The 27,127-nt window shown below is 35.7% G+C and overlaps 1 protein-coding gene across 6 annotated transcripts in view; it reads left to right on the top strand.

The window, feature by feature from the left end:
• The window catches only part of NBEA (neurobeachin), a 512,389-nt gene that overhangs the window by 379,110 nt on the left and 106,152 nt on the right, over positions 1-27,127 (top strand). For 5 of the 6 annotated variants that reach the window (XM_074151162.1, XM_074151191.1, XM_074151181.1 and 2 more), the window contains 2 exons: positions 25,832-25,949; positions 26,834-26,936. In XM_074151162.1, the coding sequence (XP_074007263.1) occupies positions 25,832-25,949; positions 26,834-26,936 (221 nt within the window). Of the gene's footprint in view, positions 1-19,182; positions 19,204-25,831; positions 25,950-26,833; positions 26,937-27,127 lie in introns of those variants that run through there. The other variant, XM_074151199.1, reaches the window with a different exon arrangement.

Raw genomic sequence — 27,127 nt, 5'->3', positions numbered from 1 at the left:
GATGTGTCTGATAGAAGTAACAAGAAATAATTTAAAACTTGTTCTGTCAACTTCTTAATCGAAATGGGAATGTGTTTTCTGTTTGGATCCCAGTGTGCACAGTGGCTGGTGAAATAAAAATCTTGTCTATCCAATTATTTTCATAATGTATATCTCCTGTGGTGATTTTTTTCTTCCTCAAAACCACTGCCTAACTCTGGAACAAGATGTTTACAATAGTATCAAATGGTGACGGGCTGTATTTTGTTTTGTTTAGTTTTATGCTTAGTTACCCCAATTTTAAGGCTTTTGTATAAATTGTTATCACAAATGAATGAAGTGAATGTAAATTGTATGATATAAGCCTGTTTGAAGATGTTCAGTCTGTTCTGAGCTCTAGATATCCAAAAGGATCAGAATAATATGAGATTCAGAATGTCATAGATTTTGATTCTTTATTACTCAGTTTCTTTAGTCCAAAGAGAACCCAGTCACTTGACTACAGAAGCATTTATTCAAGGTACTGTTTGCCATGCCCAGGTAAAATAAGATATCAACAGATTAAAGAAATCTTATTAAAGAAATTATATTAAAGAAAGCTTCCAGCACTGATCTGTAGTATGCTGTCTTCCTTACCATTACGTGTATATATTCAACACATGCCAGTTTGGTTTTTGTTTTGTTTTGCTTTGTTTTGTTTTTTTTTTTAACCTGGCTACCTTCAGGAAGGTATTTAATTTTATAATTTCACCATCCTGCAAAATGCCCTTTACAAAATTGTAACAAACTGAAATGAAGATTCGTAGTGATTATGAAATAACTCCCATAACATAAAATGTATTTTATATTCTGATATTTTGTGATTGATAGGCTGTAAAGTGCTTTATTATTTCTTCAAAAAGAAACTAGTGAACACCTTCCTATGCTGAGTAGAAGTCCTCTTTGCCCTCCTGCTAGATCCTTTTATTGTAAGTTGTTTTTTTGGGTTTTTTTTCACTTTATATGCTTTGGAGTACAGGTGGTCTGCAAGAAAAAATAATGGATTTCACAGCTGCAGTGCCAGAATTTACAGGTTGAAGGAAAAGTGGGCTTATGAAAGGTGAACATTGCGGTCATTATTTCTTATTTATCTACCAGAAAACACAATGACAGAAAAAAACCATGTCAGTTCTGTATTCCAGTCGGGTGTTTTACAAATGTACATGTGGACATTTGTATGTAAATTAGATACAGCCTTTGAGCTCTTGGGAAGTTATCAGAGTGGACCTTAGTGTCACAAACCTTCTGCCCTCTCTACCAGCATTTATTTAGCCATAAGAGGAAAGACAACAGCACGATTTATGCATCCGTGTAAGTTTCTGGGACATCACCCAGTCACCATTTTGTGCCAGTGTCACAGAGATCTGAAGATGTGAATGGTAATCAGGCTGTTCAAGTAAAGCCTAAAAATTTGTCAGCTACAAAGGCTGGAATTTTAGATAAACAGATGCAGAACTTACACAATGTCAGGAATTAAATATTTCTTCTCAATTACAGTAAGTCTGTAAATAAGTCTTCTTTACAGTTTGTAAATAATTCTTAAAAGCAATGAAGCTTTAAAGGTTGCTAATCTAACTTTGAGATTTCCCATATTGGTGTATACATTTTTGCTACTATTTGTATAGGTATTGTATAGATGTTTTCCTCATTTTAAAATTTATATTTTCTTCTGTTTATGTGTTGGTGTAAAACATAATGTCTATCTATATTACAATATGAAGTTACTTGGATTTTTATTGTAACATAGTCACCATATATCTTGTGTCTTTTATTTTCTCCTTCTTCTAACATACGAAACCATTTGCTAAACCTAGCTTTACTGTCAAAGCAACTTCTGTATAAAATTGATTACATAGTTATCCAGAGGAGGATCAGATGCCAGCTTTCTTCCTTTCAGAAGGGCTATCTACACTTTTTGTGTATAATGAATTTGGTTCTCTTGAAAGATGCTGGATTGACAGCCCTGAAGACCAAAGTCCTTTATTTATGCATGAGCAGCACCAGTTCTGCCTTTCCCACACTGCCCTCCTGATATGCTTCACCCATGACCCGAAGGATCCCCCTTAGGGGTGACAGCTTAGTAGACTTCATACCCATTCACTCCTCCAGTCCTCTGCTGAGAGTGCCAACAAGAATGCCAGGGTGGTGGTGCCTTTTTGCTGTGAACTTTTGATAACTGCCTTTCAGGTCACAGTGGACATCTCATTTGCCACAGGTTATTGAAAAGCAGTCAGAGGGTGATAACTTTTCAGGCTCTTCAGGGTAATGGCAAAGCAGAGGTCTTAGGGTAATTAAAGGCAAGACCAGGATTTGGTTCAATTATTGTATATAGTGTAGTAAATTAGAGTCAAGTTCTCTAGCCCATTACCAATTTCCTGATTGAGCTAGTCCTCTAGGACATTTTACAGCACTACTAATGTTCCTCAGGCCCTCTTCTTTTACTCACTGAAAGGAAAGAATGCTTTCTGCAAGCACAAGTCACAAATAGCCCAATTTTCTTCTGGCTTACAAAATGCAAAGCATAACTAATTTGATAGTGGATTGTACCAATTTTAATTTGACTCAAAGACCTTATGGGCTAATTGAGTATGTTTCTGATCTCATTTATGGTAAAGTAAATTTAAATTCCATTTGAGTTACGCTAGGTACACATGTGGGCATAAGCGCAGTACTTGATTCCCTGTGTATAACTTACATACTGGGTGTATGTAATTAGTCCTTAATGAGACATAAGATACAAATGCACATGCAGAATTCTAATGGATCAAATAGCACAGTGCTAACAGAAACTCTAACTTTTTCCCTGCAATATTTTTTTTCATTTATCATGTTTTACATCAGCTGTACATTTATATTGGAAATGCATGCTCAGTGCATCTGAGCAGTGATTCAGTTGCCTGCTTTCATGTACATTTTGAGAAAAATGTACAAGGGGTTTGATTTTATATTTCTAGTTATTCCAGAAAGTAACACATATATGTGTTTAAAATAATGACATTAGAAAAGGAAGGAAAAGAAGTAACTGCTGTCTTATGCTAAATGAGCATATTTTCAGTATTCAGTGGAGTATTGAAATATTCCAAGCTCTAAATAAGAATACACAAGCCTCTGCATATAAAAAGCTCCTCATGAGAATTTATTTTAGAATCCTTAATGGATGATTTAAATGTTTGAATGTAAGATGATTGAGTTATATATACATTAAAATCATTAAATGAAAAAAGTTTTTCTATATTTCAGAATATGGAGGGCCTACATTGTATACACACAGCTACATGTAAAGCCCTTGTCATGTTGCTAAAGGTTATCCATGGTTCTTGGGAGGAAAAAAACCCTTTAATTTCAGGCCAATTATTTAGTATTTGCCAAAATGATTGTGTTCTTAAAAATCCATATTTAAAACAAGCCAAAGTTTAAAATGAATTTTTTTTTAAACAATCCGGTTCAAGTTCAGAAAATATTTTTCATTCACTTAAAATATTTTAAAACAACAGACAATCTCTTTATGAAAAAGTTATTCAGCTAGAAAAAAGTACAGAAAAAAATCAATGCCAAAATAATTATCTCAATGTGTGAAAAACACATCTAATTTGAGAACATCACCTCATAAAGTTGTTCATAATACTGAATTATTTAAGCAAAAGTGTAGAATCTTAACATAATAATGAAATCACATGGCAGTATTATAGTGACCATAAATTATTTTTCTCTGCCCCGTGCTTATTAATAAAAAACTGGGGAAAAATCTAGAAAAAAAAATCTTCTTCAGTTTCTGGACTCTGCATTGCAGGAAGGAAATAAATAAGAAAGGAGTAGATTTTAATTTTATATCAAAGAAACCCTTGAGGTGGAAAGTTAGGGAAAGCTGCATGGGTTTGTAGCACACAAAATGTCGCTTGAATTTTGCTGCTCAGTAGTTTGATATACTCATTTGCTGATGCGAAATGACGAGGGCTTAGAAAGCAGGGTTTTGTTTTTTAGCTGTCTGTAGACCTAGTGGGGCCTTACAGAACCCAGTCAGCAGGTCATTAACTCTGGAGAAAACAGCTTGCATTAATATGCTCTAATCCGGTATAATTAGTCAAATTACTGCACGCCGACCGGCTTGTCATGTGTTGTCAGATTTGGCATGCAGGCAGGATCACCAGGGTCCCTCTGGAATGCCACCCTGGATCAGGGAGAAGGACTCGTTTGTAGTACTGCAGATTTCTTGATGAGGAAAGCAAACGGAATCAGCAGCCATAGCCTTACAGAAAAGAAAAGAAAAGAAAAGAAAATTTAAAAAAATAACCAATCAAAAAGCTGATCTGTTATTATTTTGTTGAGAAATACGGAATTCATGTCGTGGGAACTGTTTACAGTTGATATCTACTGTTAGAAATAGAAGCTGTTCAGTTGCTTCTTGCAATTTCTATGTATCTAACAAAACTGGAGATCCGCTGTACTATATAAGATTAGCATTCATAAAAAGATTTAAAATAAATAATTACAAGAGGATCAGCTACAAATTACCTACCACACTGTGACACAGATTATTAAACTACCAGCATGTGTGGGTGCGTGTGTATGTGTGTGCTTGTGCGTGTGCATGTGCCCCTTTTTCCAGTAGGGGAGGAGGTTATTAAACTATAAAAGGGCCATATTAGCATAAATTTACAAGAGCTCTTGTTCTGGCGGCATGATAAAAACCTGTGTTACCTTTGCATTAACACTGAATTGCTTGTTGTGCTTTTGGCAATGACAGATAAGTCAGTGTAATTCCCCATCGCAACGGAAATGATGCTCCAGATTCCAAACGCATCCTGAAGATGTCACTGACAATAATCTTCAAAGAACGGCCAGTGAAAGTGGGCTGTATGTTTGCAGGATGATATACTGCAAATGACAGGAAGAATTATGTGAGTGAAGACGAATCTGTAACATATTATTAAGCAATTTCACGAGAATAACAGGGATAAAAGGATAATGGATGAGGGTGTCATTATTACCTTCATGTAGAGGGAAAGCAAAAGCAAAGGTAGAGAGACAAGATTAATTGAGGAAGGGTGAAGCATTCATTGCTCATCAGCTCTTTTGTACTCTCTGCTCCTGAAATTCCAGACAAAAAAAAAAAAAAAAAAAAAATAAAATTGCTCAGGGCTGCATTTTAATGCAGCTGGCAAGACAGAGCCGAAAACTGACAGGGCACTTTTTAGTCACCTCCCTGTTTCCATAAACACACAACGACTATTACTCTGGAGTCTTCCTGTGGTCAGAACAGTAAGCTGATGGGATGTTCTTTTTTTATCGCAGTTACTGTTTTTAATTGTGCTTCCGAACTCGGCAGTTTTATCTGTTGATGGTGTGGAACTGAACAGGTCATTCCCTATGCATTGTTTGCATTGCAGTTGCAAATGTAAGCAGACTGTACATAATAGATGTCAGCAGAAGGGCTTCTTCCGAACACAAAGGCAAACGGGAGTGTCCTTTAACGTTAGTGACAACATAAAATTATGCCAAGGTATCAAGGTTTTAATATACACCATGAAGAAACAGGACGTCATTTGGCAATTGGGCAGACCAATCCTGCAGTATTAACTCAAGTATAATTCCTGTCGAAGTCAAGTTTTGCTCACTCAGAGAGTTATCATTCGGTCAATAATTTCAATTACCTTCCTTAATTTCTGTATGTTCTCCAAGTAGCAGTTGATTTTACTGCAGAAAATATGTTTTATTTGCTTTTAAAAATCTTAATATATAATACATTTAAAAAAAAATATTTAGATATTGTATAGATATAAAATATTTTCCCCTGATAATGATGTTTTCTCTGTGTACATTTTAATTTCAAAAGGAATGTCAGGGACCTGGATAATTAAGAACACATAACTATTTGCATTCGGAGAATGGATTCTAGGTTTTAAGCCTTCTTAGATTTAAAATAGTATTCAGCTTCCTTGATTTTCTTTTCTGTGTTTATTTCAGATAAGGAGTTGTTCTGATGAAGTAAACAGAGTTATGTTTTGTTTTGTTTTGTTTTGTTTTTTAACTGATAAAAACTGTTCCAAAGTTTTGACACCAAAAGAAAGGAAATTAATTTCTCAGCTGTTATCTGAAGGGGAAAAAAAGGAGGTTTTTGAGGAACTTTAGTACTGTAGGGGAGACAGATGAAAACCTGCAGTTTGATGGGAAAAAAAAAATAGTGGGGAATATGCCTCAATTGATTGTTATTTCTAGTAGTGAAAATTGGATTTGATTTCATGAAGTTGTGTATTTCTTAAACTGAACTGCTCCCATACGGTAAAGGGCATATACAGGATTTTAGAAAGAATAGCTAAGGTCAACAGCACAGGCTCACCTCACTGCCAGAGTCTGAAACCGAGACACTAGGGGAGAAGGATTTTTTCTGCTACCTCATGCGTAATAGCAAGATAAACAGAGATGAGTGCTGGGGGACAGAAGGGGATCGGGAGCTGGGTTAGGGTGGGAGGGGGCTGCACTTCATTGCAGTAGATTTATTGATCGTTGAAAAATAGGCGTGTGAAAAGAATAGACAGGAATTTTGTTCAGTATGATGCTTTGATACATTAGTGCAAGAATATGAGAAGGTTGTTTCAGCTGAGCGAATGCTGTGCTGCCCAGGAATCAATTGATGCTGTGAGGAGCCTCACAGGGCCAAAGGGCTCTGTTCAAGTTCATTACAAAGGTTTTCTTAGTAATCTGCAGGATCTCATGCTTAGATCTATCACAATATCTATCACAATAACCTGCTTGAACAATGTAACTTAGAAACTGGGTCATCCTACAGGCAGAAAACATTTCTGTGCTTGATAGTTCAGATCATGTTCCTTTTTGTGGGTTTTACTTGTTCATAGTATATCCTACAGTCGTTATGTTTAAAAAAAACCACTGCCATTATGAATAAAAATTACCACTAGATAATGGCAGCAATTAGATAACCCTTGTGAATTTTGCTATTTATGTTCCAAGCAGTTATTGTTAAAGCAAATTCAGATTGCACAAAATATCTGATTGGAGAGATTCATGTTGACATTCTATCTTACGTAAATTTTAAATTTAAGTAAAAAATTTTGTTGACATGTTGTGGTGATTTCACCACAGTGCTATTGGTTAGACTGCTTAACATCACCAAAATATTTTCCCAAAACATGTGGTAAATTTTTGTCTCTGTGAGAGGATGGGAAGATTCTGGTCCTTACCCCTGCAGAACTGACCAAGAATCATGGAGAAAGTGGGAATCTAACTGTGTTCCCGTCATCCCATCACTTCTCAGCATATTTGTTTGACTTTATTGAGCCTGTGTATTAGAACAGGGAAGAAGGTAGAGAGGAAATAATTTTGCCTCCAGAGATTTTATTTTGCTGTGAATAGTGATGCTCTAAAGAGCACAGTGGAGTTTTTCATGACTGTCTTTAACCCAAGCTACTAAGAAATGTATTTAGGTTTGCAGGTAAAATGCAAACTAAAACAAGTTTGCTTTTTTTCTCTACTGGGTGACCTACCAGTCTAGTGAAAATGCTGCACACCTCAATTTTACAATGCCAACATGTGGCATACACCTCAGGTGGCTTACAGTTATTGGTGATGATATTCAGCAGGAAAGAATCCAGCCTGACAAAGAGTTTCTCAGCTGAGTTTGCGTGACTCATTGTTATAAAAGAATTCTCATTCTGTTACACCCAAACTATTCATACATGGCCTGAACTAAACAGGGTGGAACACATCAACTGCAAAACTGGCTTTATAGAAATTTTTGGACAATTATTTGAACTGATGTGTTCATACTAAGACTAACTGAAGAGTTATTCTTGCCCAGGGAACCAGAGAGACATCCTGACAAGACATGGTGATGCCTTCATTGTGTGGCATCACCACCTTTCAGCACGTATTTACAGAATGCAGCAATAATATAAAAGATCGGGATATTATTGTTGTATTTTGTCTGTCATTGCCCTCTCTCTTTTTTTATCAACTAACCATTTGAATAGAGTGATGTGTTCACTTTCTGTCTCTCTCCCTTTCCTCATGCTTACTGCAGCTCCCCACACTTCTTAATGATGTTTCTTAAGAGTTCCCTTCAATCCAAAGCTCCTGACCATCAGTGGAAAGACCTGGAATGATTTCAGTGAGTTTTGGATAAGGCCCAGTCCTACTAAAATCAAGCAAATCTGCAATTCTGATCAAACCTTTTGCAGTTCAATGTCCATGAAAATCATTACGCATCAGTGGGTTCCAGAGGTGTAAAGTACTGCCATCCTCATCTGAACAGTGTGATTTGCCATGGAGGAAAACTTAGATATTTAATGAATACAGTTTCCAGCTAACTTTAATCGTGTTCCTATTATGTTACTGTTGGTACTATCAGGAGTTTGGCTTGAAATATTTGTTGAAATATATGATGTTTCAGTTCAATATTTTATTTTTCCACCTCCGTGCCCTCTAGTGGACAAACAAGCTCATTATTGTCAGAGCCTGACACATCTGGGACAGCAATTAGCCATAAGCAGGTTTTCTTCTTTACATGAAGTGGTGTTTTCATGTAAAACGGGTCTTGGGTTGTTTTATTCTTCGCTTGGGATCTATTTGGTTTGTCTGTATCGAGGTAGGAAAATGTTACTTCCTGGTGTTGTTTGGTGTAAGCTTATGAAAAATTAGAATCTTTTTAGAGTATTTTGCTCAGTGTCATAAAAAAAGATCCCAGGAGGACCATACTGAATCTTCCCATATTCTAAGTTTTTAACAATAAGTTTGAAAAGCCATATTTGTTGATTCATTCCACTATAAAATGACAAAAAGTATTTCAAGTGTTTGGCTTTCTATAGAACTAGTTGACATTTCCCATTGTAAAAAAAGTTATGTTTTTTTCATAAATATTAAAAATGCCCAAAGCTTTCCTGCTGGTAGGAAAAGCTGTACCAACAGCAACTAACTGATTTTTAAAAAATTCTTCCAAGATAATGGTCTCACTAGATATTTTTTTAAAATCTAGCTTGACTGCCATATTCTCTATGGTAAACATGCTACAATGCTCCTACATGCAGGAGACCCATGTCAATATTGTACAGTTCCATTGGAAAATTGAAGTGGCCAAAGAGAGAGTCACTGTTTTCATTCACTGAGGTATTTCACAAATTATTTTGGCCTTGTTTTGTTTATGTTTTGCAATCTTTTAAATGAATGCTGCCACTGACTTAAGGATAAATGGTTAATACCAGGAAGGAGAAATGTACATACCAAGTCCTCCTCCTGAAGTGAATAGGTGCTTCTTCTCAGCTGTTCCAAATACATGAGTAAAACACTTTTCCATGGGAAAAACCAGTAAGGTCACTGTATAGGTTCCTGATAGTGGGCATCTGCATATAAAACCAGTTTTGGACTCTCTAGAGTACTTTCCGCTTCTACTTCAAACTTTCAAAGCTAACAGCTGTTTAGAGCACTCAATATTTTTGCAAACAAGTCCAAAATCAGCATTAATATTTATAATAGCTAATGTATCTTATTTAGATGCTGCTTCTGGAGAGATGATGTAAAAATTTCCCTTCTTTATTTTCTGTGGTGTTAAAGTTTTAAATTATTTATAGTAATTTATATAAAATGGATTCTTCTGTCAACAACACTGATACAGCTCATTCGATTAATTTAGTGGGATAGCATCAAAATAAATATAGGAAAAAATTCCCTCCAGTTCAGTCTTCCTCTCCCTAATTCTGCTATATCTTCATTTTGACTAATGATTTTTGGCAGAAAAGGCAGGCAAGTGACTGTGGTAATTTTGCATTGCTCTCTGTTTTGGAAGGGTATCCTCAGCATTGTCTCAGTTTCTTGTTCTTCTTTCAAACAAGAAACACATCTTTTAGCTAATATTTTAGAGTACAAAATGGAAAAAATGCAAATACTCAAAGAAATAATGCTTTTTAAAGGGGATTGTGCAGTTTTGACATGTACAAAAATGCTCAATTGCTACTACATTCCAAGAGGATGTATAGATTTAAATTACTTTTGTGTGCTTGACAGAGGTAGCTAAAAGTGAATATAACATTACAATAAGATATGGTGATTAACATTAAATTTGGATAGAAGAAAGTTGGATGCTTATCATGATAGGAAAAAGGTTAATATTTTAAAGTGAGGCTAAAGGTTGACAGGAGAAAAATTGAGTTAGTTTGCAAAAAAGAAATTTGTTTCTTTAAGTGAAAATTGGGGTCAAGAGGGCAGAGCTCTCTGCTTCAACATGAATGAAATAAATTAAATAATACCACCATAAAGCAGCAGTGTATAAGCTAATGATAAAATAGTACATGGTGGTTTTGAGAAAGATACTGTCTATGAGCAAAACATCTGTAGAAATGGCATTTCAAATCAGTGGGTTTAGGGTTTTATTTTATTTATTATTACCATTGTTTTCAAATAGAACAGCTTTTTTTTTTTTTTTAGTTGGAGACTTTTAAATTTATGCAGTACCGTTAATTATTAACAAAGATGGTAATGCTGATGTTCAGAGAAAATTACAATTTTGATAATTACATTCTGTCTAAAAGAAATTTCTTGCATTTCAGATGGGTGTGCTGTTCTGTACCATTTCTTGATGTACCTCGTGTGTGATATTAGATGATGTTTCCTCATCTTAAATCAACAAGAGTTGACTGCATTTCTTTGGTCAATGTGTGGTAATTCCTGTATATGTGAATAAAGATAAGACATTGCATCAATTCGTAACTAGTCATATGGATATAGCAGATTTAGGAAATAAATCTATGAGTATCATTGCTCTTCATCATGTCAATCTGTACCTTCAACGGGCAGAGGTGAGCACCTAGTTTACTGTCATTACCAGTATGGCATACCTTTGTTTCTCTAATAGTAAACATTTCTTTCCTCCATTCTCTTTATCAAATTAATCAAAATAAAATTCCTAAAATAAGCAAGAAACCCGCCCCCCATGAACAGGTTTCTTATTTACTGCTCTCTAAAGGATTTTTGCCATCTAGGTAGCTTATGTATCAATATATCATCAGGTTTTGTGACAATATTTGCTTCTACTGTCCCATTCTTCAGATTTCAGAGAGGGTTAGGGGATTGTAGGTTGATGTATAAATACGTTTGTATCTGGTTTCCTTGGAGAAGTGCATTTGTTATCTAGACTGCTCACAGAAGATGTTTCCATTTGTATGTATGCAGTACCCCACTTCTGTTTCGAGTTTGTCCTCTCGAGGCTACAGGTAGGTTTTGAGTAGGTCAGCTCTGCTGTGTATCCTCCTGCATGAGTTATGCAGGCTGGGTCCCTGATGAGGAGTTTTAGGCTTTGCTGGAAGGTCGAGGGTCACCACTTCTCGCTGGCACTGGCAGTGGATGCTGCATCCAGTCTCAACTCCTTTTTTCTTTCTCACAGCTCTAGCCATAGTATTTGCATTGTGAAAGAGATTATTCCTTATCTCTTCCCAGGAAAGTAAGATGATGCTTAATTGAATACCTAATATCTCAAAATGGAAAAAAAAATATCTGATTAGTCTTCAGGTTAAAAAAAAAACAAAAATGTCTTGCTTGTTTGGACCATCTCATCCATACAGAAACATCAGAGTGGGGGGCTTTAGTCAGTGTATATTTGGCAGCTGAATCTAGATATTACCCTTCTGTCTGGGGTCACAGTTTGTTTTAAAAGAGTTATGTATGAATTTTCTCTAAATTGTAGCAGAGGGTCATGAATTAGTGTCTAAATGTGGGCTTGACAAGATTATTATAGTCTCTATTTCATGCCAGAAACAAAGATGAATAGAGATAGCAAGCTTTTAAACAGACTTTCTGACATCTATAATGTCAGCAGAGAGTGAATGAATGGCAGGATGCAAGAACAAATCTTCATTTTTTTTGTTATTTTAGAAGGATTAGATGGACCTACACCCATTCATAATTTCTTCCTAAAATAATTACTAAGTACTACATGAACCAGTCATTTTCCAAACCAGTTACCTTCCAAATCATGCAAATTGTCTACTAAGATGGGCATATTAAGATACATACACTAGAAGATAAATATATTTTGATTTGCATTTAGAAGTAGATAAGATACGCTTAGTCAATGCTTTGCACTTTCATTTTAGCTGAATATGTATTTTTAAGTAATTTTGTTTGTGTCTAGACTGAATTGTTTTAATGCTTGTTGGGGGAACTACTTTTTTGTTTCTTTAAATAATTATTTTCAGCCTCTCTTTCTGTGGTTTTTCTGATTATTAGATTTCTGGAGCAGAGATCTACGTTAGCAATTTTTGATTATTAAATTTCTGAAGTGGAAATCTGTGTTGGAAATTTTTGAATGAGGAAGACAGGATGCCTACCAGTATACTACTACTGTTTCAGTATAGCCCATTTGAAGATACATGTTCAAGATTTTCCTTTTTGTTTATTCATAGTCTGTGTGTAAATAGGAAAGAACCACCTATGCTGAGGCTGTGGGCTCTAATACTTTTTTACTTCTTTTTTTTTTTAATTGTTATTCATAGATATGAATATTCATTTCCATTTCAGGTGTACAAACAGCCCCACCGTTAGTACTTTGACAGCTTTTGCCCAAATGATAATACAAACCCTAGAGTGATGGCTATGAAGAGATATAATATTCAATGAAACCAGCATCTTTGAAATTATAAAAACACATACCATTAGTCATATATTTTTGTAAGTTTAGCCCTGCCAATAGGTGCAGATAACTTTTATATCTATATATATGTAGGAAAAGATTGTGTATACATAGCAATAAATGCAGCAAAATAATATCCAGGTACCGCAAATACTGTCTCATTTTCACTTCTTCTGTAACTGCTGGCATTAATGTTTTTATTGGTCTTCTTTTGTTAAAGGAAAGACAGAAACAGTTCCACTAATGGAAACCAGCATGCAGTGCTAGTAGCTTTTAAAAATGGGGTTTGGGTTTTCTTTCCCCACTAAAAGGTATGTAATTGAAACAAAAAGCATTGTTTCCATCCTAATTTTTTTCCCCTTTTTTTTTTTTTTTTTTTTTTTTTTTTTCCCTTTCCTTGAGCCCATCCTGTCAGGCTGCAAGCGTGAAAGTTATTTTCTGGTGGTGTGATTAGATTGGGGCTGAACTCTCCAGCTGGCAGGCCTGTCTGTGACTGGCGGCGGCCTGTCCCCAGTGCTTGTCATCTCCTGACATGCCTGACAGGATGGGGACAGCAGCCCCAGACAGGTTCATTAGATGGTGTTTTCTACAGCTGGGCTAAAAATAAAAAAAAAAAATAATAATAAAGTAAAAAAAAAAAAAAAGGCCACGCTCTGTCAAGGCCCAAGCTGTAGGGGCCCTTCTTGTTGGTTTAAACCAAGGCCTTGTTTTGACAAATTCTGATCTGTGCGGTTTTTAGATTTTCTGACACATTTTTGTTTTCTTCCCCTTTGGCCTGCGCTCTTTGCACTCTGCCTTGTTGCTGCTTCAAAATCCTAACACCGCCTTCCCAGGAGAGCAGGGAGGATGCTTGCGGAGGGCTTGGAAGAAAAATAGAGCACCACAGTGAAACAGCAATAAGTGTTCATTTCCATGGTGATCAGCCCAATGGCACAAAAAACAACCTTGGGACTCTCAATAAGCCAATTACAAGAAAGGTTAAGAGTTTTATAGTGCCAGAAACATGCCATCTACATGAGAAAATAGTATCATTACTAGCAATCTAGGCTGTTAAATACATTGCTGTCTGGTGCTGCCAGAAACGTAAGCTGTTTATGTTATTTGGGTTTTTTTTGGAAGCTGCCAGAGTTTTCCGGTGGTATTGTCAGGCTTTGATGCAGTACATCAAAAATCTACATGATTTTTGATTATAAAGCAGTTTAAACCAGTAATAAAGCCATTTGAAGGCATTAGGCACGTTGAATGACACAAGGTTAACTAAATGGGTTCAAACTCTGAGTTCCTTACAGATTTGTATCAGACCTTTGCTTTAGATTTTTATCATAAAGACAAAGGATTTGTGCATTGTATATAATTTCAGCATCGCTTATAAAATATTTTGGAAAAGAAAAATCCCACTTAATACCTAATTTTTTCTATTGCAATAATAAAGTACCTATTGACTCCTTTAATTTACGGACTCGTGACTGTAGTTTGACTCCAGGGTTACCTGCTGTTTTTCTTAGGGACTGACGCTTGGTTTTGTGCATTTTAGGTAGCTATAACATGCTGGTGTGTAAAACACTTCTCATGCTACTGGGAAAAAAAGGGAAATGTTTACTATTTCGCTTACTTTGCCCCTTTGCTTAGAAGTGCAGAGAGCATTACAGCCTTTTATGTTTTCTGCATTTAGCTGCTTGCAGTGTAAGCACTGCGGCTGGAAACCAAGCCCTTCATTCACAGAAATCCTACCACTTACCTTTCCTTTGTATTGTTAGTTACTGCTGCTTTAGTTCATGGTCTCTATGACAACTGTTTAAATTGGGATGGGCAACTGTCATCTGGAGTATTACTGAAAGAAAAGTGTTAGTGAGAACACAGTTCCATAGATAGAGCATTTCAATATAATCCAATTTTAATTGAGCTCCAGAGACTTTGATGTGCTGCCGAAGGTTGGGAGAGAGCTATTCCAGGGAGAAATTAAAGCAGCCCAGCAAGGCTTCACTACTCCAGACTGTCACCATTTTAAATAAGCATTAGCATCAGACTTAACCTTCCCCTATGAAACATCTCACTTTTTTTTTCCCCCAGCTTTTTTTTTTTTTTTTTTTGCAATATGTATAAAGGCAAAGACACTTTCATCTTTTTATATACATTTCTATATTCCCTTGATTAAGTTTGAAAAGCATGTACTGGACCTGAGACACATTTGGGGCTGTCTATTGGACCTTGCGTTGCAGTTCATAGAAAGAAATAGAAGCTGAGTGAGGATTAGTTTGCAACAGTCAAATGGCATGTGTTGGATTTTCTCTCTAAGACTGCTCTAAAGGTAACCTCTCCTTGTGCTAAAAAGTTGAGTGGGGACTTATTTTAGCCCGGTTTCGTCATTAATTCCCTTCAGTGTAAATGAAGAAGAGCAAATATTTAATTGTAGACTCTCTTACTAAAAAACCAAGGTTCTTTCTATACCTATATGTCCACTGGCTGGTTGGTTTTTTTGCTGTTGTTTTGTGCATAATAGTAAAAAATAGTCATATAACAATTACAGTAACAATTAGCAGACTTATCTCTGGTTTTGCGCAGTGGGGAGATTACAAGGTGACTGCAAACTGTTGAATTAAAATCTCTTATGATTGCTTTAATTAATTAAACTATATGATACTTTTGTACCACTTTCTTTTTCTCTTATAAATGTGTGTGCACATACATTAAAAAGCTTCTAAAATTAAAGAATTTCATGATAATAAAGCAAAACTGAGGATCACTTTATATTTTCCAGTATTTCAATATCCATTGGACAGCATTGCATGCTAGAGAGCAAAGACACATTTTAATAGGAATCATTTTCCTGGCTTTTAATTTTCCTTTTTTTTTTTTTTCTTCTCTTTATATCTGACTTTCTTGGCTTTCAATGAAAGAAAAACAAATTTGCAAGACGCTGAGCTCTGTTTCTGGATGCTCAGTACTCTGAGCTTCTACTCCAAACAGTATGAGTTGGGATACTCAGCTGCAAAGAAAAGATGCATCTTGCAAAATTGAGTCTGTCAGAGATAGACTATTACATAGCATGCCTGTATTCTTTAGAAGGAATGTGATATGCATCAAATCCGGACTTAACGGCAGTAGAAATGGAACCAATCACAGTACAGGCAGTAATCTGTCTGTACAAGTTAATAGGGTTTATTGTCTACTAAAGCAATTAGCCTGTTACCCACATAAAAGAAAGGTAAGAATCCAGTTTAATAGGAGAATTTGAATAGTTGGCTGTTGTAATCTATTAAAAAAAGTGGAAATATCAAATCTCTTTGTAAAGCTTGTGGTAAATTCCATTTTATTAATTTTTTATTTTTTTTTTTAGTTTAACAAATGTTAAGAATAAATTAAATGAGGCTTTATGAGGGAACCCTCTTTGACTGGGATTGGCACACTTTTTCATAGTTGCACAGTACCCTGAAATCCATAAAATCTAAATACCTTCTGTGGTGGAGCAGCTTGTAGTGGATAAAAACAGAGGTGCATTCACACAAAATATCTCTACATGCTGACAGGTGTTGCAGTAATTTCATACTGGGAACCTAGAGTTCACCACAGGAAAGCCTGTGAGTATGCCCAAATTTATGACATGCAGGTTTGCATTCCAGTTGGCTAGAAATCCAAAGAGGAGGGAACCGTACATTAAATCTGTTATAGCGCTTCTTCCCCTGACTATTGCATACATCAGAAGACTATATGTGTACCTCAGAATCCATTTTTGGTAGCCAGCTGAGCAGGAGCTTAATATTCTTCCTAGTTTTCATGAGAATTCTTTCTACAGGATGAGACCCTCCAAAAAGTTGCACTTATCTATCATTTTGGCCTTTATGTTGTTCAAATTAAACAAGCTGATACTGAACTATGTGAAAGTACACCTAGAATATACAGAGTGCTCATACGAAAAATACTGTGTAAATGTGGCTCCAGTTACTGAAATAAATATAAAAATATTTCATGGTGTTTCTACATGCAGTTTACATTTGATGCATGTTAATTTCTGCAGGTTTTTTTTATTTTGTGCAGGTTTATTTTTCAGTGCTTAATTACTCTATCTGATTAAAAAAATGTTCCTTAAAGCATAGGTACTTTTTTTATATATTAGGAAGATGAAGATATTTCGATGTATGTTCACCATAATTCACAGGCAGTGTAATTGTTCTTTGGGGACATTAGAAATTGACGTAATGTAGAATAGCCCTGAATCTATTCTAAATTCCAACACCAAGCGAACTGACTTCCAGGAGTCACTAGTACTCCAGACCCAACGCTGCCCAGCATGTGGCAGCTGTAGAATTTTTAATTTCTTGAGGATTATGCTTGTCTGTTACAAACTGTAATACAGAATGTTTGGGGATGGCAAGGATGTTGTAGATGTATAATATCTTATCATTTTATAAATCCATATATTTCTTTTTGCTTATAAAAATAAAATTTAAAGTTGTTGCTAATAACTCAGCAGTTGAAATTACTCCAATTATATTCCCAAATGTAAGGATTAATGAAACAGCTTTTATATATGAAGTTAACAACAAAGTATTACTGGTTTATGATCAATCTTATATAGGAAGAGATACTAGGGACAGAAACTTAAAAAAATTAAGCTCCATAGTAGAAAAAATGTTGTCTTCTAATTACTTTTCTAGATCTTATATCATATGCATTCTGCACTGAATAAATCAAATGTGAACTGTTAAAATCCAAGATGCTTGCACATATCTTCTGTATGACATTGAGTTCACATCCATAAAAAGAGAAACATAAACATATCTTTCTACCTGTCATTTGGTAGGAAATGGGTAATGTTTAACAAAACTCAGTATTTACACTTTCCTTAGGACCAATTATAGTGCCTTCAGTTATTATAATGTTAAGGATTTTCATCACGGTACAATTGAGTCTTTAGACATTTTTTATTGCATTGCACTTTTGAATTAATATATCGGTATGCAAATGCTGAAAAAAAAAAAAGACTGAGGATTTTGTGATGGCTTTATTCTTGGGAAAGAACACATCACATACTTGTGTACACCATACGCTTTTTATTCTTCAAGCTATTCCTCAGTTTTTTGCTTTTGCTGAGTCCTAAAACTTGATTGAGTCACTTGTCCTTAGTGCAAGAGAAAAACTAATACACATAAGGATGAAATAAGCACCAGAAGATGCAATTTTAGAATGTAGAAGAATGTGAGTTTCTTCTAGACCTTTCTGATAACTGGATGGTCAGCACACTCTCCCAGAACTCAGGGAGTCTTGATTCACTTTTTCCCTACCTTTGAAGGGAGAAGGTTGCCTTCTATGGTGGCAAAATATGACCAGCACGCAATGCTTGCAGAAACGTGGCAGGAGTCAGGGAGCTTCTCTTTCCATTGCTTAATCAGTCGTATGTATGCAGGATCTTGCCAGGAGCTGCTGGCCACTGCCTTTCCTTGGGGCAGCACACAGCTGAGGTCCATCCTGGACCAGTGAAGAGCACTTACCCAGCTGTGAGCTGCTCATTGAGAGCACAGGGGTGAGGTGGGTGAATCTGAGTGCCTATCCCAAATTCTTGCTTTAGGCAACGGAGAACTTGTTTGTTTTCATGCTGGTGATTGAATCTAGCCCTACAACTCTTTTTCAGCTAAGACTCTCACAAATTCTGTCAAATCCACCCATATTTCAGTTTTAATAAAACTGCAATTTTCTGTCAAGTAACTATTTAATGAATAAATATACAGCTTTGGTTTCAAGTTAGAAGCATTTATCAACACTGTCTTCTCCCTGGATTTATGACCATTACAAATCCTTTCTTTCCATTGCTTTACTTTTACTATGGAGGTCCAGAATGACAGAAAAACAAGCTCTCCGTTTTTAATCCTGAAAAAAAAGTTCTACGTTCTTCCTCAGATCATATCCATTTTACGGCTTTTTTGTCTTGTCCACTCAACTGAAAATGCAATTTGTGCAGTTCTAATTGAAAAAATTTATTTGCATTTCACTGAATGTGGTGCTGTGGCAGAATGCTCAGAGATCACCACCAGCCTGTTTGGATTAATCTCTAAGCATGAGATGTAGAGTGAGAACGGAAACAGCAGTTGTGTTAAGATTTCTCACTAGATTTGAATCTGACATCCTGTTGTTGCCAAAATCAACACAAAATCATCTTAAACCTTGTGAGGCAACAGGCACAATCTAATTCAATCCTGTCACTAACCAGAATTAATTGAGCTTCTCTACTTGGGATTTTGCCCCAGTATTTGTTTCCTCAACCTCTGTGTTTTGAGTTGGGCTGTGCTGTAATAGGGCTTTCTATGGCATCTTTGTCTTCTGCTTCTCCACATTTGCTGCGACCCTAGCCGGCACCATCAGCTTTATTCCCACTTTTAGAATCCTTAAATCACCTGAAACTTCTGCTTAGAACAGTACTTGTTGGAATTTAGTTTGGGAGTAGAGCCTAAAAAAGGCCTCTGCCTACCTTTTCTAAGGTGGTAATGTCTAAATCTGCTACCTCTTCCTGATGCTACTCTTACCAAGAACTTCAGTCTATGGCCAGCATTCCAAGAGTTGCCTAAATTGATGATCCGTTTGCACATTGCACAGAAAGGAGTCCACGCAAAAGCATGCAGATGTGTAACACCCATAAAATGAATGATGAAATATTATTCAGAATTCTGTTTTCACAAAGGTAATATTTTCCCATGTCAGTAGCAATTATCTTTAAAATTATGCGTCCGTGTTTCACAAAAGCAGAGGACTTAGATAATGCATTTAGAATACCTAAAATATTCTCTTTGGATTATTTTGATCCAGTTGTTAACATTTAGCAGCAGTGCTTCCATATCTAGGGGCAGGTTTGTTTTGTTTTGTTTTTAACTCTAATAACCCTACTGCCACTGCTTCTCAAGAAATCCCCATATCCTTTCCATTACTTTCCTCAAACAAAAAATCATAACATGCAAAACCATTTTACCAATGGAAAGAGGAAAATGGCCTGAAAATGGGCCAACTTCAAATAATTTTTCAGATGACTGAAAATGAATGTGGGAATGAGAGCGTCAGTTACTGTCAGCTGAGTGGGCATTGTTTTAATGGATACTGAAGCCTTATGCTGACCAGAGAAATCAGATTTAGAAAAGGTTGGGGTGAACAGAACCTCATGTTTCAAGAAAAGGGGCCTCTTGAAAGCTTAAAAAAACATTGGAAGTAGAAGTATAAGCTGAGAAAATTTGGCAAGGAAGTAAAGCCCAAGACCACAAAAATAATATCTGCATTTTTTGGATCCCTGAAGAGGAGGGGAAAAATGAAACAGGAGTGCCAAGATTTATTTAAAAAAAAAAGTTCTAAAAAATATTTTTAAAACTGATTTGAATGGAGAAATTATAATGTCACATAATACTCAGCTCATCCTGCAGAGCATCGTATCACAAGAGCTACTTGGAGGAAAGCTTTTAAGGCTTACAAATAAGGAAACATTTTACACAGAAGCATGTTATAAGGAAGGAGAAAGGAGACCTTAATCTAAAGAGAAACTGAGAACATTTTGCTAGACCAAAGTATACAGAGAAAAGATGATAACACAGTATTTTTGTGAGACTTTAGAAGTGTTTACTCTTATGTCACTGTGGAAACTGAGGCAGAGAGGATGTTCTTAAAGTGGGTTAAGTGTATACAAAAAAAGAAAATAGCAAGAAGTCAGTGAAACACTAGGATATTAAATTAATTTGAATTGCCCCTCCTGTCTATTAATATTCTTAGTTTTCCATTTCAGAAAAGCAAAGTACAAGGTATTTTGTTATTTAAACTTACCTGATTTTAAAATTTCTTAATAAATGTTTTCTTTATACATTTACATATTTTGATATAATATACCCCTTTTTACAGTGTACACATATTTTTTCTGCTATATCTGAAAGTTGATTGTATTCAGTGCTTCATAAAACATTTTGAAATTATATGCTGCTTACTCAATATGGTATTTCATAAACTCTGAGTGTCTGGTTCCATGCCATTAGTGTCTGTCATTTCAATCTGTATTTAGAATACATGAAGCAATCATGCAGTCTGCCATGTACTTGTAGCGAGCTCCATGTTGTTAGATGGTTCTGGAGAAGAAAGTTTGCTGTATGTGCATAGGAGCAATTTTTTTTTAACCTATGAAGATCTGCATTCAGAATTTAACATTTTCCTTGAAGCAAATGGCGATGCTAGCGAACACTTGCAAAAGGGAAATCCAAATCCCTGACAGGAAAGAATGATTTTCAGTTATTGTTTTCATGTGTTTGTAACCTCTGAAAGTGTACAATGATGCTGAACTATTTTATGAATATCTATTGTGTAACTGGGTCAGGTGCATAAGCACACTTTTGTAGCTGACTTCAGACAGCTCTATTCACTGTGATTTGTTTCTGTGAAGTACTCCATGTTTTATTGGCAGGCATCTTCTCTTTAAGTGCTGAGGTTGCAGTACTGGAAGCATCCTGTAAGACACTGGTGTAGGGAGTGTACCAGATAAGTTCCATGAATTACATGGTTACCAGGCTGTTATGAAGTGGTTAATATGAAATCAAATGCTGCTTTGTGACTGAAGCATATCACCGCTTGCTATATCAAATATAACTATGAAAGGTAGTAGCTTTTCCCACAATTAAATTTTTTTTCTTCCCTTCCTTTTTTTTTTTTTCTCTTTCTGCCTATTCATATACAAAAGAGGTAAGGTGACAACAAATTTAGATTTTAGCTTTTAGATTATAGGCGTCTTAGCTAACTTTATACAGAAAGCAGGAGGTACAGTTTCACGAGACAATAGTGATGGAAAAGATCCAAGCAGAACCTTTTGGATAGTTCATACCATCACAACTGTGTTTGGTTACTTTTCAGGAGAGTAGTGTGAGGCTAACAGAAATATATCTTTTTTTTTTTTAAAGTTTACAACAGAATTTCATTGTAAAAAACACTTTCTCAACCTTAGGGAATATTAAATATTCATTTGACAAGGGTGGACGAGGCAGCTTCAGAGAGGTTGTCTTCTCTCCTTGGCAACTGCAGTCACAGAAAAGTCTGTCATGAGAAACTATATGCGAGCTCCTGACCTGGAAACCTGGAACACCAAGGCTATTTTACCTTTGTTCATTTTGGTAACATCGATGTGAAGACTGCAGTGAAGACTGAAATGAATCAAGATTTCTTCTTCCTGTCTTTTGTTCAAGGTTGGGACACATGAGGTAGACTCATAGTTGACTCTTGCAGGTAATCTGTCTTCCAAAAGTTGATGATAATGAATAAAGAATGTAATACAAACAAAAGTCCTATTCAGACTAAAGGACCACTATATATGGGCATGACAAGTGCCTATTTTGTATTGGAAAAAAAAAAAAGAAAAACAAGGTACAGTATGTAGTCAGTGCATAAATAAAACAAAAATGTAGCTATAATTGCCAATATTGAGGAAGACATGCTGAATTTGGTTAAAATTGAAGCACTGGATGCATAATTCAGAAAACTTAAAGCACTGGAAAATAGAGAGGCTTAAAACAATTTCTAAAGTTAATGGATTGCTGGAGGGGTAGATTGTGGGTATACAATACAGTGCTTTTAAGCATATGTCTCCAAACCTTTGAATCAAATTAAAAGATGAAGGGTTGCTTTGGGTTGGGCTGCAAGGATGCAGTAGCATGCTGCTAGACCTTACTCTATCAAGAGAAATCTGTTCAAATGCAGAGTGAATATTTTTTGCAATGTAAAAGATTAAAGTTAGAGAAGTAAGAGGGGTAAACTTAGAAGGAGGAAAAAGGAGAAATTCATAGAAGTTTCTTGCATCTCTAGAGGAAAAAACAAAATGAAATAAGTACCACACAGCAAAGACAATAGCGCGTGTTGCCAGGTAACAGAGCAATCTAATAGATAGATGGGATTTTGATGTCTAAACTAAGGACATGCCAGAGATCTTTTCTTTAATGTTCTAACTAAAATAGCAGTGTCCAGGACAAAGATAGTAGGAGCTACACTTAAGGACTGGATAAAACTGTCTTTATAAAATGAAAAAGTATCTTCGGTACCAAAATTCAGTAAACAAAGTGGTTATTTCCACGTCTTTATAATGAAATATACAATATATACAGTCTGTAAAAACATAAAATAGCCAGGTCCTCATTCATGTGATATGGGAAAGCAAAATGCTAAGAATCTTCCTGAAAGAAGAAAAAAAGTGTAAACTTTGAATGCTGTAAAAGGATTCAAATGCAAAAAATTTACTTTATTTTGGCTCTTAGAACAACAGCAAGAAAGAATCATGCAACAATATCAGTACTTTCTACTGTAAACTTCAGATACCTAATAGGGAAGGTTTAATGCATCACTTGAAAATAGTGTTAGATGAATGCTATGGAGGATGACAAAAATGGGTAGTATATCCTGGACAGGAAAACAGTACAACAGAGATACTGAAATAATTGAGATGATTTGATATCAACATGATAATCTGATATTTGTAGGACTAATAGACAGTTAAGTAGAGTGTAATTGAGGACAATAATTGAATTATAGACTCCTTCCTTTCCTCTGATTTCCTATCGTTTCTGCTGCTTTACTGGACCGCTATCTAAGTCTATCTATAAGTCATTCATTTCATAGTGGGGTGAATGTCCCTCTGTGAAGTTACGATTGCTTTATACTTGAGTAAAAAGAGGAGGAAGAAAAAGGCAACCAGTGTATGGTCAGTATAGAATGTGCTTTCATTGTTGTCTCTAACAACTAAGCTGTGGTACATTCCAAGACATTGTTAATGTATTACTATTAATCAAGTAAAATGTTAATACGTAGGATACAGTCAGTATTAAACATTTTTCTTTAGGAGAAAATAGGACAAGTGAAAACATTTTTGAAACAAAAAGTGAATTCCTGAAGGAAGTGTTTTGTCAAGGAACTAATTCTTTGGCAAATCTGCTGGCTGCTGTAGATCTGGTTACAGCTATATACATTTTAAACTCCTCTCTCTGGGAGACTGTTCTCATGTTTTAAACTTGAGTGTTTGCCTCCCTGTTTCCTCTCTGTAGCTTAAGAACCTGTGTATTTGCAAAAAAATATGTATCAGATAGCAGCAGAATACAGTCAAAGAAGGAGGGTACTGAAATCTTCTTGGTCATTGTTCTTAGCCATCTGAATTTCACATACATGATACCAGCTGTATCCTAGCATCTGATCTCAATGAAAGACTGAAGGAAAATTTGGTTTATTTAGCTTATCAAAGAGAAAGCTGAGCAGTAACTGGATCACAGTCTGTAATTACCAACACAAGGAAAAGTTATCTGATACTAGAAGACTCTCTAATCTCAGAGACAAAGGTGTCACGAGATCTAGTGGCTAGAAGCTGAAGTCAACAGAGTTCAAATTGAAAATAAGGTGCAGATTTTTAACCATTGCAAGAATTTAGCATATGACGTAGCAATTCCACAGCTGGCCTGTGACTGAATGGAGAAAGCATATAGTCTCTTGCGTGTGTCTGGGGGCCCTCCAGAGAAATCAAACCCATTCTCCAAGGCTGTGTTTAGTTAGTGTGGAGAGCTGAGCTGAATGAAACAGTGCCATCAGCCACAGTGTTGGTCTAAGTCTTGTCTCTGACAGGACCATGAAGACAATACAGGGGGCTCAATGTATTTCTCTCCATTTTCCACCAAGGACAGAGCTAACATTTCAATGCTCATCAACCGTCATATCTGAAATAGACTCATCATGGTTATAAGAAAAAAGTTATGAAGAACAAATTAACAGAAATCCATGGAGCTCTTTTAACACAAAGTGTACAAACTTAAATTAGCTTTTTCTCATATGAAGACATGTTACTAACTTGAAGCTACATCAGTGAAAAAACTGAAGGAATACAATTTCCATTACCTCAAGCATGAAGGATCGTTGACAGCAGCAACATATGGTCTCCCTAACATTTCCCTATTCAGAAGTTGGGGGAGGTCATGATTACAGAAAGCAAAGGCCTCAACTGAGCGAGTATAAAGCACTGCAAGCTGGTGTACCAGCAGTTTCTATGTACCTAATGAAGAACAGAGAAATTAAATCTTTCCAGTCTGAAACCTTCTTTTTGTATTTCCCTTTAGTGAAGTTGTTCATTGTGTTTGTTTCTCTAGGACTGCAACTCTCTTGGTAACTGCAGCCTAGGGGAAGGCACAGCCTGCAGAACGTGGGAAATGCAGTTGGGTGTAGTGAGGGGATGGTCCTCATCCCAAACTCCTTGTAGAATGAAGTGTCAGAGTCTCAGCTATGGGCAGAGCCCACCTGAGAAGAGGTGGAAGACTGAAGGCAGCCTTCCAGTTGATTAAAAGGATTGGAAAAGGGTTATTTTACAATGCTTGTTACTGCTGGAATGATAATTCACAAACAAGATATGTTAATAAAGCTGATACCCTATTAAATTTTGTCCTTTTTTTTGTCTGTTTTCCTGAACAGTGAAAGAAGAGTGAAAAAGATCATTTGGGTATTAATATCTATTCTTAGACCAATACCTTCAACTAAGAAACTGACAAATTGGAAAAGCAATGCTAACTTTTAATAATTTTATTTTAAAATATCTTCACATTAATTTTAAGATGCAAAAATACAAATTGTTAAGTTCTGTTCATGGTTTGGTGTATTAGGTGTACTTAACTTTAGAAAAATTATTGTGTCAATATACCATTTTAGCTAATTTCTGTATTACTTAATAGAATGGAGGGAGTTCTGTTTTATGACCCTGAAATGTGAATAGCAAGTTATATTATTTTAGTTGTATTTTGCAAAAGAGCCTGAGAATCTGTTGTCTGCTACATAACTGACAACGGTGTCATGCGCACCCTTGGAAGAAAATACAGCTAAGCATAATTGCAACTGTGTCCATTACCCTGTGGTTGCTTGTAGAGTTTGGGGGCTTGTGAGGAAAATATGTTGATGTGACTCAGGAGAAATAGATCTTAGGGGTATCAGGTTTTGGTACATACTTATATTCTTCTAACAGCTATACTTGCATTTATACTATTGCATTTTTAAAAAACATTTAAATTCATGTTTTCACTGATGGATTTTAAGTGTCAAAGAGAGACGATTAACTTAACTGAACTTCATAGATGGGTAAAATTTACTATGTTCTGATGTAATATTTTAATGAAAAACTCCTGCTAATAACTGTCACTTTGACTTTCTTTAAAGGTCCTTGCCTATACAGAAGGCCTTCATGGAAAATGGATGTTCAGTGAGATTCGGGCTGTTTTTTCAAGACGGTATCTTCTCCAGAACACAGCTTTGGAAGTGTTTATGGCAAACAGAAGTATGTCTTTGTTTATTTTGTTGCATAAAAATATGCTAGCAGTTATTTTGTGTGTTATCTGTTAATCTTAGAATTTAAACTCTGTGCTTCCTTTGACAAAGTGCTTATGTCTGTGTTCAATAATGCTTACTCTTGCATGTATTCATTGCATTTTGTATTAAAATCAATCGCATAAATCAATCTCACTGCTTTCTGTGCAGCAGTGAGATTTATTTATAAAAACAGATTATTGCAATTGGTAAATTCTTCAACTATTTTATTGGAAATTTGCTTTTTCTATGATGTCACCCCTCTCTTCCATTTTCTGTAGATATTTTAGTGAAATACCTAAAAAGATATTTCCTTTTCTAATTATGAACTAAGTTAAAGTAAAAAGGACTAGGTCAATAAATGGATCCACTCAGTTTTCTGTGTGCTACTCTGAATCAGAGTTGAGTGGTTGGTAAACTGTATCAGTAGTCTTCTGCTCTGAGGAGCTTTGATGTAAATTTTTGTTTCAACTGGAGAGGGAATGAAACAATTTCTGGTCCTGTGTGTTTTAACGCACCAGTTAGAAGACCAAATGACATGCCAACTACTGAACAGCTTCCCAGCCTGATAAGAGGTTATATGGGTTAATGGTAAGCTGCAGTTCCTCTGAAGTATACCTCACTCAGCTCTTCTGCAAAATGGAAGAGTTAGTGCCAAAACATTGACCAGCTAACGTTACGTAGGTATGAAGTATGCCAGGAGTTTCTGTTCTAACTTGGATCCCCAGGAGGATAAACGTGGAACTGACTTCTGTTCCCAAATAAAAACTAAAGAGCATTTTAAAAATATATGCGGGTGGAGAAACATATTTCTGTGGATGGTTTACTAGTCCATATTTTCCCTTCTTCATTTAGCTTCTGTTATGTTTAATTTTCCTGACCAAGCAACAGTGAAAAAAGTTGTGTACAGCTTACCACGTGTTGGAGTAGGAACCAGCTATGGTTTGCCACAAGCCAGGTAATTTAATTAAAATAGTTTCTATATTTTGTACCTGTTATATTACACGAATGATATTTTTGAACATGTCAGTACTAAAACCTTATTCCTGTCATGGAAGTTTAGATTTTTCTCTTTCTTAAGGTTAGTTTTATGTACTATATGGCCTGTTATTATGAAATAGAAGTAAATTTTTTATAAATCAGGGAGTT

The sequence above is a fragment of the Numenius arquata genome, chromosome 1 (assembly GCF_964106895.1).
Source record: "Numenius arquata chromosome 1, bNumArq3.hap1.1, whole genome shotgun sequence".
Lineage (NCBI taxonomy): Eukaryota > Metazoa > Chordata > Aves > Charadriiformes > Scolopacidae > Numenius > Numenius arquata.
The sequence above is the reverse complement of the archived record's forward strand: the minus strand, read 5'-3'. Positions and strand labels throughout refer to the sequence as shown.